The sequence below is a fragment of the Nicotiana tomentosiformis genome, chromosome 6 (assembly GCF_000390325.3).
Source record: "Nicotiana tomentosiformis chromosome 6, ASM39032v3, whole genome shotgun sequence".
Lineage (NCBI taxonomy): Eukaryota > Viridiplantae > Streptophyta > Magnoliopsida > Solanales > Solanaceae > Nicotiana > Nicotiana tomentosiformis.
The window spans coordinates 60,817,910-60,831,151 of record NC_090817.1 but is presented as its reverse complement, the minus strand read 5'-3'; the positions used below and the strand labels follow the sequence as shown (position 1 = coordinate 60,831,151).

Genomic DNA, 13,242 nt, shown 5'->3' with positions numbered 1-13,242 from the left:
CGGCATATACAATAATCAACTCTCGAAATATACATGACACTTCCAAGACCCGGAACACCGTAAGTCACAAGCTTCTATGAATTTCTAACTGTTCTATACATCAGTGTCTATGGATTAGAGAAGAATCAACATAGGGGGATAGAGGGGGACTCCGAGGATCTGCAGGCGTGGGCTGATGTACCTTGAAGTTCTCTGGAACAGCAACGACTGTAACTAAGGACGAGGCTGGTAAAAGGAACCTAGAACTGCACATAACAAACATGTGTAGGAAAGGGCGTGAGTACACCACAGCGGTACCCAGTAAGTGCCGAGCCTAACCTCAGTCGAGTAGTGACGAGATCAGGTCAGGCCCACTGGTATATAATAATAAAAATAGGAGAATAAGCAGTATAATAAGAGACTAAAGTTCAACATTAAAAGCACAGTGAAATAACATAACAGCGCACGGAATTAAGCGACAGGGGATCTCCCGAGATACCGTCTCATAGTCCCAAAAGTGAATATGTAGGGAGAATTCCCGAGGTACCGCCTCATAGTCTCAAAGAAAATGAGCAGGGGGAATTAAATATGCAGGGGGATCTCCCGGGATACCGTCCCGTAGTCCCAAAAATAAATATGTAGGGGGATCTCCCAGGATACCGTCCCGTAGTCCCAAAGTAAATACACAGCGCAATCAATTACAAACGACAAGTACAATAAGAGAATCTACAGTCTAGACTAAGTACAAGTCGGGAAAGAAGCAGGAATTCAATAGGCATGCTGCAAAGAGTTCAATTAAGCAAATAAGTCACGTAGACATGTTACCCTAAGCTAACAGGGTAACTACACATGCTAGTATATTTAATTAAGATGGAAACAAGGATTGGTAATTTCTATCATATTAAATAAAGTTCAAGTTAAGCGTGTCTTAGTGGATCCAGGTAGCTCTGCGAATATCATCTGATCTTGGGTAGTGGAGAAGCTCGGTTTACAAAATCAAGTTGTGCCCGCAGCTCGGGTCTTAAACGGCTTCAATATGGCCAGTGAAACAACTAAAGGGGAAATTATTCTGCCCGTAAATGTAGCTGGAACCATCCAAAACACCAAGTTCCACGTAATCGAAGGCGATATGAGGTACAATGCCCTACTCGAAAGACCATGGATCCACAATATGAGGGTAGTGCCTTCGACTTTACACCAAGTGATGAAATTCCCTACGTCGGACGACGTGAAGACAATGTATGGGGAGCAACATGCTGCAAAGGAAATGTTTGCGGTCGATGAGATAAAACCAATACCAACGTTATCGGCCTCAGAAAAGTCGAGCACAAAAGATAGGCGGGAAACCAAGTAGCAATCACAGCAACCAGTCTCGACCGAATCGGTGAAGCAGGAAATAGAAGATGACGAGGAAGAGTTTTCGACACCTTGATCTCTCATCGTCCCTGACGACTCCGACGCCACCAAGTCAACGATCGAATAACTGGAGCAGGTTATATTAATCGAACGTCTACCCGAGAGAAAGGTATACCTGGGAACGGGGCTGACCCCCGATCTCAGGCAAAAACTTGTTCAATTTCTTATTGATAACATAGATTGTTTTGCTTGGTCCCATTTAGACATGGTAGGGATCCCACCATCGATAACAATGCACCAGCTAAGCTTGGACCCTAGATTCAAATCGGTGAAGCAAAAAAGAAGACCTCAGTTCAAGGTAAAACACGCATTTATAAAGGATGAGGTAACTAAACTTCTCAAAATAGGGTCAATTCGGGAAGTAAAATATCCCGAGTAGTTAGCCAACGTAGTTGTAGTCCCTAAAAGGGGGAAAAACTCAGAATGTGCGTAGATTATAAAGATCTAAACAAAGCATGCCCCAAATATTCTTTTCCACTACCTAGCATCGATCGCATGATCGATACCAAAACCGGCCACGAGATCCTTACTTTTCTTGAAGCCTACTCCGGGTACAATCAAATTCGAATGAACCCGGAGGATCAGGAAAAGACTTCATTTATCACCAAGTACGGAACCTATTGCTATAATGTAATGCCATTCTGGATAAAAAAAAATGCAGGAGCTACTTACCAACGCCTAGTGAATAAAATGTTCGAAGAACAAATAGGTAAGTCGATGGAAGTTTACATTGATGACATGCTAGTTAAGTTCCTGCGCGTAGAGGACCATTTGACTCATTTGCAGGAAACGTTCAAGATCTTAAGAAAATACAACATGAACCTCAACCCCGAGAAATGTGCTTTCGGGGTTGGATCAGGCAAGTTCCTTGGTTTCATGGTATCGAATCGGGGAATCGAGATCAACCCCGACAAAATTAAGGTCATCGAAGACATCACCATCGTGGATAGCGTGAAAGCAGTGCAAAGGCTAACCGAGTGGATAGCTGCCTTAGGCCGATTCATTTCGAGGTCATCAGATCGAAGCCACAAATTCTTCTCTCTACTCAAAAGGAAGAACGATTTCTCCTGGACCCCGGAATGCCAACAGGCACTAGAAAAATTAAAGCGGTACCTATCGAGCCCACCACTACTTCACACTCCGAGGACAGATGAGAAGCTTTACTTATACTTGGTGGTATCGGAAATCGCGCTAAGTGGTGTCCTAATTCGAGAAGAGCAAGGTACACAGTTTCCTATTTATTATGTAAGTCGGACCTTAGGAGAAGCAGAGACTAGATACCCTCACTTAGAGAAATTAGCACTTGCATTAATAAGCGCCTCTAGAAAGTTAAGACCATACTTTCAATGTCACCCCATATGCGTTTTAACCACTTACCCACTTCGTAATATTTTGCACAAGCCCGAATTATCGGGTCGATTGGCCAAATGGGCCGTCGAACTCAGTGGGTACGATATCGAATATCAACCCCGTACGACCATTAAGTCCAAAATTTTAGCGGACTTCGTGGCCGATTTCACGCCATCCCTCGTACCCGAAGTTGAAAAGGAACTCTTATTAAAATCGGGTACGTCGTCGGGGGTTTGGACCCTCTACACAGATGGTGCTTCAAATGTGAAGGGGTCCGGGCTTGGCATCGTACTGAAACCTCCCACAGGTGGCATTATTAGGCAATCCATCAAAACCACTAGATTAACTAACAATGAGGCCGAGTACGAGGCCATGATTGCAGGTCTCGAGCTAGCTAAAAGCCTTGGAGCAGAAGTCATCGAAGCCAAATGTGACTCTTTACTAGTGGTGAACCAAGTAAACAAAACTTTCGAGGTTCGAGAAGATAGGATGCAAAGGTATCTGGACAAATTACAAGTAACTCTACACCGTTTCAAAGAATGGACCCTACAACATGTGCCTCGAGAACAAAACTGTGAGGCCGACGCACCCGCGAATTTGGGGTCGTCGGTCGAGGAAGATAAGATCAACTCGGGGACTGTCGTTCAACTCTCGAGATCTGTAATCGATGAGGGACATGCCGAAAAAAATTCCATGAGCTTAACCTGGGATTGGAGGAATAAGTATATTGAATACTTAAAGTACGGAAAACTCCCACCGAACCCTAAAGAATCGAGGGTTCTACAAACCATGGCTGCTCGATTCACACTGGTTGAAGATGGAACATTATACAGAAGGATGTTCGACGGACCACTGGCGGTATGTTTAGGACCAGGAGACACCGATTATGTTTTACGAGAGATCCATCAAGGCACTTGTGGAAACCACTCCGACGCCAAACCATTAATTCGCAAAATCATCATAGCAGGGTACTAGTGGGATAGCATGTAGAAGGACACTAAGGAGTTCGTTCGAAAATGTGATAAATATCAAAGGTTTGCACCGATGATCCATCAACCTGGAGAGTAGCTTCATTCGGTCATTTCTCCATGGCCATTCATGAAATGGGGAATGGATATCCTCGGCCCTCTACCATCGGCCCCAGGTAAAGCTAAATTCATTTTGTTTATGACCGACTATTTCTCTAAATAGGTTGAAGCACAGGCGTTCGAAAAAGTGAGAGAAAAAGAGGTTATAGATTTCATCTGGGACCACATCGTGTGTCGATTTGGGATACCAACAGAAATAACATGCGACAATGGTAGACAGTTTATCGCCGGTAAAGTGACAAAATTCCTCGAAGACCATAAAATAAAAAGAATACTGTCTACACCATATCATCATAGCAGGAACGGACAGGCCGAATCAACGAACAAGATTATCATCCAAAACATAAAGAAAAGATTGAACGAAACTAAAGGAAAGTGGAGAGAAATTTTGCCCGAAGTCCTTTGGGCATATCGGACAACATCTAAATTCAATACAGGAGCGACCCCATTTTCCTTAGTGTATCTCTCCGAAGCTTTAATTTCGGTCGAAATCGGTGTACCAAGCGCAAGGTTCCGACATGCATCGAAAGAATTGAACTACGAGGCAATGAGTACTAGCCTCGAATTATAAGATGAAAAACGAGAAGCGGCATTGGTTCGAATGGCTATACAAAAATAACGAATTGAAAGGTACTACAACAGAAGTACCAACCTCCGCCATTTCAAGACCGGGGACTTGGTCCTAAGGAAGGTCACCGTCAACACTCGAGATCCTAATGAAGGGAAGCTCGGCCCAAATTGGGAAGGACCCTATCAAGTTTTCGATATAGTCGGGAAAGGGTCTTATAAACTTGGAGCAATAGATGGAAGACCATTACCAAACAATTGGAACATATCGCTTCTCAAACGATATTATTGTTCAGGTATGATTTTCTCTTCTCTATCGTCTATATACGTATATTCGACACTAACTCATTGCAGGAATTCGACGAAAAACATCAAGACCTCTGGTTTCAAAGCACGCGTTGTACTTTTTTCCCTTAAGTTCGGCTTTTATCCCAAATGGGTTTTTCCGGCAAGGTTTTTAACGAGACAACAACTATGTTCTACCCGAGGACAAATCAATAGTATCCGAGGCTCCTTCATAATCATTCTCGAATACTGGGGGGCTACCAATCGGAATAAATCAAGTTCGGCGCAAGAAAGTTGTTTCATATCAAATTCATGTCGAACAGGGTCTCGATAGAGAAAAATGTAAGGGCCAAATGGTCAAGACGAACCATGCTCACGTAGTTTGGCTCGAACTCTGGCACAAGATACGAACACATGTATAATGACTTATAAAGGAGAACCTTTTTCTTCAGATATCTCACACTTTGAAAAGGTCTTCTTGCTTCATGATTCAAACAGGAGCCTATGGGCTAAGATACTTTGAGTTCGAGTTCGAAACAATCACTCACTCAATTATTAAAGCTTAAGGGCTATCTTACTTCGAATCGAGAAATCGCTCACTCGGTCATAAAAAGCCTACGGGCTAAGATACTTTGAGATCGAGTTCGAAACAATCACTCACTCAATTATTAAAGCCTAAGGGCTATCTTACTTCGAGTTCGAGCAATCGCTCACTCGGTCATAAAAAGCCTACGGGCTAAGATATTTTGGGTTCGAGTTCGAAACAATCACTCACTCAATTATTAAAGCCTAAGGCTATCTTACTTCGAGTTCAAGCAATCGCTCACTTGGTCATAAAAAGCCTACGGGCTAAGATATTTTGAGTTCGAGTTCGAAAACAATCGCTCACTCAATTATTGAAGCCTAAGGGCTATCTTACTTCGAGTTCGAGCAATCGCTCACTCGGTCATAAAAAGCCTACGGGCTAAGATATTTTGAGTTCGAGTTCGAAAACAATCACTCACTCAATTATTGAAGCCTAAGGGCTATCTTACTTCGAGTTCGAGGAATCACTCACTCGATCACAAAAGTCTACGGGCTAATATACTTTGAGTTCGAGTTCGAAACAATCACTCACTTAATTATTAAAGCCTAAGGGCTATCTTACTTCGAGCTCGAAACGTTCACTCAACTACTAAGCCTTTGGGCTACTTTTATTTTTCGAGTTCGGGCAAGCACCCACTCGACCACTAAGCATGTGGCTACTTTTATTTCGAGCTCGAGCAAACACTCACTCGGCCATAAAGGCTACGAAGGCCGAATTCGATGAAATCACCTAAATCCTCATGAAAACATCCGCAAGGCATGAATGAAATCTTCACGAAGCAAGTCAGTAAAAGAAAAAGATATTTGTATAGATATACAAAGATGGTTTACATAAATAAATGCAACATAGAAGAATCTAAGGGCTAAGCTTCTGGGTTATCATCGAGAGCGGTCTCTTCTCCACTGGGCTCCCTCCCATTTTTAGACCCGTTCTTGCTACCGTCGTCATCATCATCATCATCGCCATCAGAAGCCAAGGCTTCAGCATCAGCTTCGAGTTCCTTGGCCCTTTTTATCTCTTCAGCAAGGTCGAAACCTCGAGCGTGTATCTCCTCGAGGGTCTCCCTCCGAGACCGACACTTAGCAAGTTCGGCAACCCAATGTGCTCGAGTATCGGCAGTATCCGCTTCGTCTCTTGCCTCCATTTGAGCAGCCTCGGCATCGGCCCGATACACAGCAATGGTCTTGTCCGCCATGACTTTCGACGACTCGATCTCCGCCTTTGCCTCAGCAAGCCTTGTTTCAAGCTCATCGAGCCTCTTAGATTGAGCCAAACCTTTTTGCTTGATGCTTCGAAGCTGAACATCGGCCGATAATAATTTGGCCAAGATGGTTTCTTTTTCTGCATCCAGGCGGTCGATAGTCTCCTTCCACCGGTCACATTCGACCTTGATTTGATCGACTTCTTCCCGAAGCAACCCGATCTTTTCAAACTTTTACTGCAGCTGAGATAACGAAGGGTTAGCTTCCACAGTTGGGTCAAACCCATACTCTAACAGAACGAGGCTCACATGCTTATCTAAATCGGCCTCTTCTTCACGAGCCTTAGCCAAATCTGCTTGGAGGTCCTTTATAACTTCGTCCTTTTGGCTGCAAAGAAGCCGCATAGCATCTCTCTCCCCCGAGACCTTCTGAAGCTCGACCTCACACTGGCTGAGGTCGACTCGAAACTTGCTAATGGCCTACACAGTATGGAAAAAACACAAGTCAGGTTTAGAAAAGAACGAAGAAACCAAGCGCAGTAAAATCATTACCCGAGAAATGAAACATTGGGCTTGTTCTAGGAGAAGAGAAGCATCACTAATATCGGAGGCATCATCAACTCCAGTAAAGCAATCCTGAAAAGGGTCCCCTACACTAGAGCCTCCGCCTATATCGGGGGTCTTCAATTCTCGAGCTTTCTTTAACGCCTCCTCAGAAAAGGTCGGAAGAGAAGGCAAATGACCCACTATCATGGTCCCGAGCGAATCGCTCGGGACGCTATGATCGAGACTCGGGGTATCGGAACCAACCCCGACCCTTATAGCCGTCATCGGCTCAGAAGGTCTGGCGACCTCGATAGCTTTCGCAGATCGAATCACCAGAGCCGAAGCATCATCTTCTTCTTCTTCTTCTTCTTTCAGTCATTGGACCGAGTCCGTTGAAAGAGCGATTGCCTTCCTCCTCACCCTTCGAGTTTTGGGCTTGGGGTCCTCTGACCGAGAGATAGCTTTTCGCTTTTTATCTTTCCCCGGTTTCGGTACCGGGAACTTGGTTCCTTCCTCACCACTCGAAGGCCTGAAAACGGGATCCTTGGTTACACCTACATGAAAGAAAATCGGTAACGAATGGAGCATAAAAAACATTTCGAAAAATATGAGAAGTGACCATTACCGTGATTCTTGGCCTCACATCTACCTTTTGCCAAATCACGAGCGCGTTCGGCATAAGAGGAAGTCGAGGCTAACTTCCGAACCCAATCCTCGAGGTCGGGTACCGCTTGTGGAATCCAAGGGGCAACTGCATATCGGAGAAAGATATCAGATAGAATCAGAGAAAGATACGAAAAGTAACGCCTTATGAAAATCACTTACAGTCAAAAATTTATTCCTCGGGGAACGACATCTTCTCTTCCAGGATGAGGTCACGGGTCCTCACCCGAATATAACGGCCCATCCAACCCCGATCCTTGTCTTCGTCGATGCTCGACATTAAAGCTTTCGATGCCCGACGATGGAGCCTGATTAGTCCTCAAAAGATTTGAGGCCGATACAATCGTATGAGGTGATTTAGGGTGAAATCCAGCCCCCCGGCCTTGTTTAAGAAGAAGCAAAGTAAGATTACTATGCGCCATAGAGAAGGATGAATTTGACCGAGGGAGACCTAATATCTTTTGCAAAAATCAATGATTACTGGATCGACGGGACCCAACGTGAAGGGGTAAGTATAAACACTTAAAAACCCTTCCACATGAGTGGTGATGCTCTCTTCGAAAGAGGAAATTTGCAATACAACATCGGGACCCCAGCTGCAATCTTTCCTCACAGCCTCGAGATGGCCCTCTGTTATCGAGCACTTGTACATCGACACGTGCTCACATCGACCCGGAACCGACGAAGGATTTTCAACCTTAAAATCAATTTTTAGAGTACACGGGCCAGGAACATACTCGTGGGGAGGCGGCTCCACCGGCGCCTTGTCGCCGGACGGCCGTAAAGAGAAAGCTTTCTCCTTCTGAGGTACGGTTTTTGAAGTTTTTGCCATTGACATAATAAAAAGAAAAGCTAAAGAAGATGAAAGGCTGATGGTGCCAAACGCTGGTGAAGGTGGCTCTACGAGCGGCGAAATAGAGGCAGAAAGAGTAAGAAAATTTGGAAGATTAAAGATGTAAAAGTGGTAAATGATAAATTGAGGGGCTATTTATAGGTTTATACCATGGCGGCTCAGTATCAGCGGTGGTCGACCACCGCCTGACATGCATTAAATACCTTGAAAGACTAAATCGACGGGACAGCTATCACGTACGTCATCATCGAACCCAGTGAAAACGTCAGCTTATAACCCGATCGAGCCGTTGAAAATCATATCGCTTCTCACCACATTCTTCCTGAGAAATGAGGGGACTATCTGTATACGGTCGAAATAGATTTCGGCCCTCGTACGTTTGATCGGGTTCGAATGGTAAGCGACCGAAGTGAGACTTCGAGATGAGTTCCGAAGATAGTACAAACAAGTTTCGAGTTCCAAGACCGATCGAAGAGTCGGCTCGGTATCATTATCGAGCCCATGACCAAATCGAACCGCAAGGCAATGTGAAGGTAGTCGGAGACGCACAGATCGATTGGCACTCACCCCGAATGTCGAACTCGAACCAAGGCCGAGGGCTCGACCCAATAATGAGCTCGAGCCAGTATCGAGTTCGCAGACAAGAGCCGTTGCAACCGCACTAGGGGAGAAAATCTTGGCGGGAATCGGGGAAGAGATAATTCATCATGGGTTCTCCACTGTATATTTTTTATTGTAAATAAAGTAAGATCTCTCTACTATAAAAGGGGAATCCCTTTAAGCACAGGGCAGGTTCACACATTGTAAGAAAAGACTACTTCTATTTATTGAAGAATAAATCTCTTGAGCTTATTTCACTCAGCATACTTACTCTCCTCATTCAATAATTCATATCCTGTTTTTATAGCCAGGAATCTAAACATTTTCACTTCTAGTACGATTTATGTCAAGGTATATCACATATCTTTAAAACTACTAATAAATTCAACTATATCCGATTTTCCGGGTAAACATGGTGACATACTATTATTTTCGTGTGAGCTCAAGCTTGTTGATGGCATTTCATTTTCTGGTTATCACTCGTAACACATGGTGATTATCTTTCACCTCTATGATCTGATGGTGAAGTTGCATCTTTCACAAGAAAATTAATGTCTATTCGCTGCTGCTTGCGTGCCCCAGAGCATTGCACTCAGCTAAGAAATTAAGATAATTTACAACGTTGTGTGATGTTAACCAAAGAAGAAACTAGAAAATGATGCTTTGAGGGCATGTCAGAGACAGAAACCTGCCAAATACTACCTTATCAACAACCTACAGATTTGCTAGTATAGCTCTCTGATGTCCTTGTTTGCTTTTTGTTCTACTTTTGAGTGTACTATTTTGGTAGACATGATTGGAAGCTATCCTGGCCAAGGTAGTGGCTTGAATATGCCATGCATGACATTTTCTGCTTGTTCTCACTGGTTCACGCTCATTGATGTTGCATTCTGTTGGGTTAAGTTGTGTGGCTAACGAGTTGTGGTCTATTTATTCTTTCTTTGATATGCGCTATGATTTTGCCTTGAGTTGTGGTCTTTTTATTCTTTCTTTGACACTCTTGGGTGTATTTATGCCTTTTTCTTTTGCTGCAGGTGCTATGCCCGTTTGCATCCTCGTGCCGTCAACTGCAGGAAAAAGAAGTGTGGCCATAGCAACCAGGTATGTTCTTGGTCAATCTTGTGAAACGTTGTGTGTTACTGGACTCTATACTAAATGGTCCTTCTATTTCCTACTTTTATTGCAGTTGAGGCCAAAGAAGAAGATCACGTAAACAGGTGGTTGCATTTGCTGTCAAGACAGCTTTACAATTTGGCACTCTTTTGTTTTTTATTTGCTTGTTGACTTTGGTCTGTTCTTCGGCGTCTGTTTCACTATATACATAAGTTTTAAAATTTTACCCGCTTGCTTTACTTTTTAATCTATTTAACTGAGTTTGATCGACTGTAAAATAGTTGGTTGATTCAAGCCGTATGCTTTGAAGTACGTCATCAGTTGCTTCTTTTTCAGTTATAAGCAGCGGTATACATGAAACCACCCGTTTTGGCGCTCCTTATCTTAAGTTGATCATAGAGTTCCCTTCCTTGTCAAGTATGCATAGACTAACAACTGTCACTGGAGTTACGGGATTGCACAAACATGTTTATCTTTTCTCAGACCTCATGTAAAAGATGCTCGACTTTCCGAATGGCGATCACACTTGGGGAAGGGGGTACGTTGGCTTTTAGATGGCTTTGGATAGAAAGAGATCTAGAAGATGAATAGAGAAAAAAATACCGGGGAAGCTTTTATAAACCATCAACTCACTTGATGCTTTTAACCCCGAGAGAATCAGTTTAAAAAGGAAAAGAAAAAGACTCATTTTCACAGCTTTACGTAATCAGGAGCCAATTTTGACTAATATGAATTTGTGCAGCATGAAGCCCAAGAAAAGGGAAAACTTACCCACCATACTACTTGCTGGAACAACTTCATGCGAGTAAAAGGTATATGCAACTCTGTTCCGGTAGTGCTATATGTTAATGTTTGGCTTTTATTTCCTTGATTGCTTAGAGCTTCATTCACTGAACTTTAACTTCCATGCAACAGAGTGAAAGGCAATTTGAATACTGAGTATATCCAATTTATTTTATTGTGGTCACACGAAGAAGCCCAATTGACATAGTCTCTTTCTTTTGAAATAAATTACAAGCGATTCATTAACCCCCTCCCCCCCCCCCCCCCCCCTCACCCAAAAAAAAAAGAAGAAGAAGAAAGAAGAAAGAAAGAAACATCAGTTGAACGTTTCAAAAAATAAGGCAAGTATATCCCTCGTTCATGCATCCCGAATCACATGCAAAGCCTTTGCTGTTCATGCTGCTAGTTCTCCTTGCAAATCAATTTTTGGCAAGCTCCTTTCGGATTCTCAGCACAATGGAAAAAAGCAACTGGGATAAAGTTCTTCCTTCTATTCTCTGCATACAACCTTGGCTCTATCAATGTGTAAAAGGAAAGAAAAAACTTTTTTATTGATCAAACTTCGGTCACTGCTGACTCCTTTGAAAAGCTTTATTGTATTTGTGGAGTTCAAAATTCCCACGACAGGTCGAAGGTACGACCTAGGCCTACGGCACACCAGCGTCCAGGTGATCCTAAGGAACTGTCACCTAATTCTTCCATGTTCCAAAACTCTGGTTCTTCCTTCCATCTGAAATGTTCGATTAATGTTCCTTCTCTGTCATTTTCCACTTCCTCTACTCTCTTGTCTTCTAAACTTGCATTTAAACAACCCGGGATAATATTGTCCTTCAACTCTAAGTCAGTACCTCCATTTTCAGAGCTTGTGTAGATTTCGCTGTCTAGAGAATCTTGGCTTCTGCTGCAACCAGCATGGTTGTTTTCCAGCTGATCATTTAGTTCCTCTAACTGTTTAAGATAAGTAAGGAACGACTTTGAGAAAACGCAAGAGAAAGAAATTACTCTCAATTTTCATTTTATATGATGTATTTGACTTCAACCCCTCCGGGTAGGGGTAAGGTTTGCGAACACTCTATCTCCCAGACCTTATGAGATTTTATTGAGTTGTTGTTGTAGTAGTATTTGACTTGACACGAACTTTAAAAAATAAAAAAATTTAGATACATACCAAAAGTACCGTTAGAGCTTGTGGTATTAAACATGATGTATCTATGGCAGGGCATATTATAAAAGGTAAAATGAGAAGTTTAAAGTTAAAAGAATATCTGCTATTCATGTTTAGACCAGAAAAAAAGAAAAGAAAATAGTGCACGATAAGATGGAACATAGGGAGCAATAACTAATAAGATACCTGCTTGAGCAAAGATTCCTTTTCTTGCTTCAATGATTCAAATTGCATATTTAGCCCGTCAAATTCCGCTTTCAGTACTCTGTATTCGTGCTCCATTTGCTTCGATTTCCATCTAGCCCTTCTGTTTTGAAACCAAATAGCTACTTGACGAGGTTGCAGCCCAAGATCTCTTGCCAGCTCAAGCTTCTTCCTTGGTTCAAGCTTTGTCTCTAGTTTAAACATGAACTCAAGCAACTTTACTTGTTCATCAGTAAATCTTTTACCATCTTTACTCTTCTTATTTGAAGGTTCAGTGTTCCCCTGAGTTAGAGTATCTTCTGCTTCCATTACTTTGTTGAGTTCCAATAACCTGAAAGATTTATTTTTTTTTGGTTTCAATTGCTTTATCTGACGTGATAAGAAGAGTATTAATTAATGAGCTACTTTATTGGAAACTTGCTAAGCAGGTGGCCTTCTATTAATATAAAGCCACCATGCAAGACATATCTGGCTAGGTTATATTCAGGTGATTGGGACTTCTGGTTTGTTGGTTAATTTAGGCCAATCGTTTAAGATATCGTGTATCTTTTTCCACTCACTTTTGGACATCTCTATCTTTGATCTCTTTTTATCCTTCCAATTTGCGGCTACATTCCACTTCTTGGCGCATTTCTTTCTCTATGAAATAAATGTAGCAGGACTAGCACTTTCTGTAGAACAGTCAAAGATGAGTATGTACATTCTTAGTGATACAAGGTGAAATATTTCTTTCCATAATAAAGAATATGTCACGCCTCGAACGTGGGAGTGAGACCGTCACCCGGTGCCTCACTTAACCTAGCGTACCAATTTATGATTGAGGGACTCTGAACATATAATGTC

The 13,242-nt window shown here is 42.7% G+C and overlaps 1 protein-coding gene and 1 long non-coding RNA gene across 2 annotated transcripts; one reads left to right on the top strand and one right to left on the bottom strand.

Moving 5' to 3' along the window:
- The first annotated feature begins 9,553 nt into the window (after positions 1-9,553).
- Positions 9,554-10,525, top strand: LOC104096954 (uncharacterized). Its single transcript, XR_686450.4, has 2 exons — positions 9,554-10,235; positions 10,321-10,525. It is a non-coding gene; the product is annotated as an uncharacterized lncRNA (long non-coding RNA).
- A 639-nt stretch (positions 10,526-11,164) lies between these two features.
- LOC104096952 (homeobox-leucine zipper protein ATHB-7-like) lies at positions 11,165-12,844 on the bottom strand. Its single transcript, XM_009603412.4, has 2 exons — positions 12,382-12,844; positions 11,165-11,978 (listed from the first exon to the last, which is right to left on the bottom strand). The coding sequence occupies exons 1-2, from the start codon at positions 12,706-12,708 to the stop codon at positions 11,640-11,642; spliced, it is 666 nt and encodes a 221-aa protein (XP_009601707.1). The 5' UTR covers positions 12,709-12,844; the 3' UTR covers positions 11,165-11,639.
- Positions 12,845-13,242: the final 398 nt, after the last annotated feature.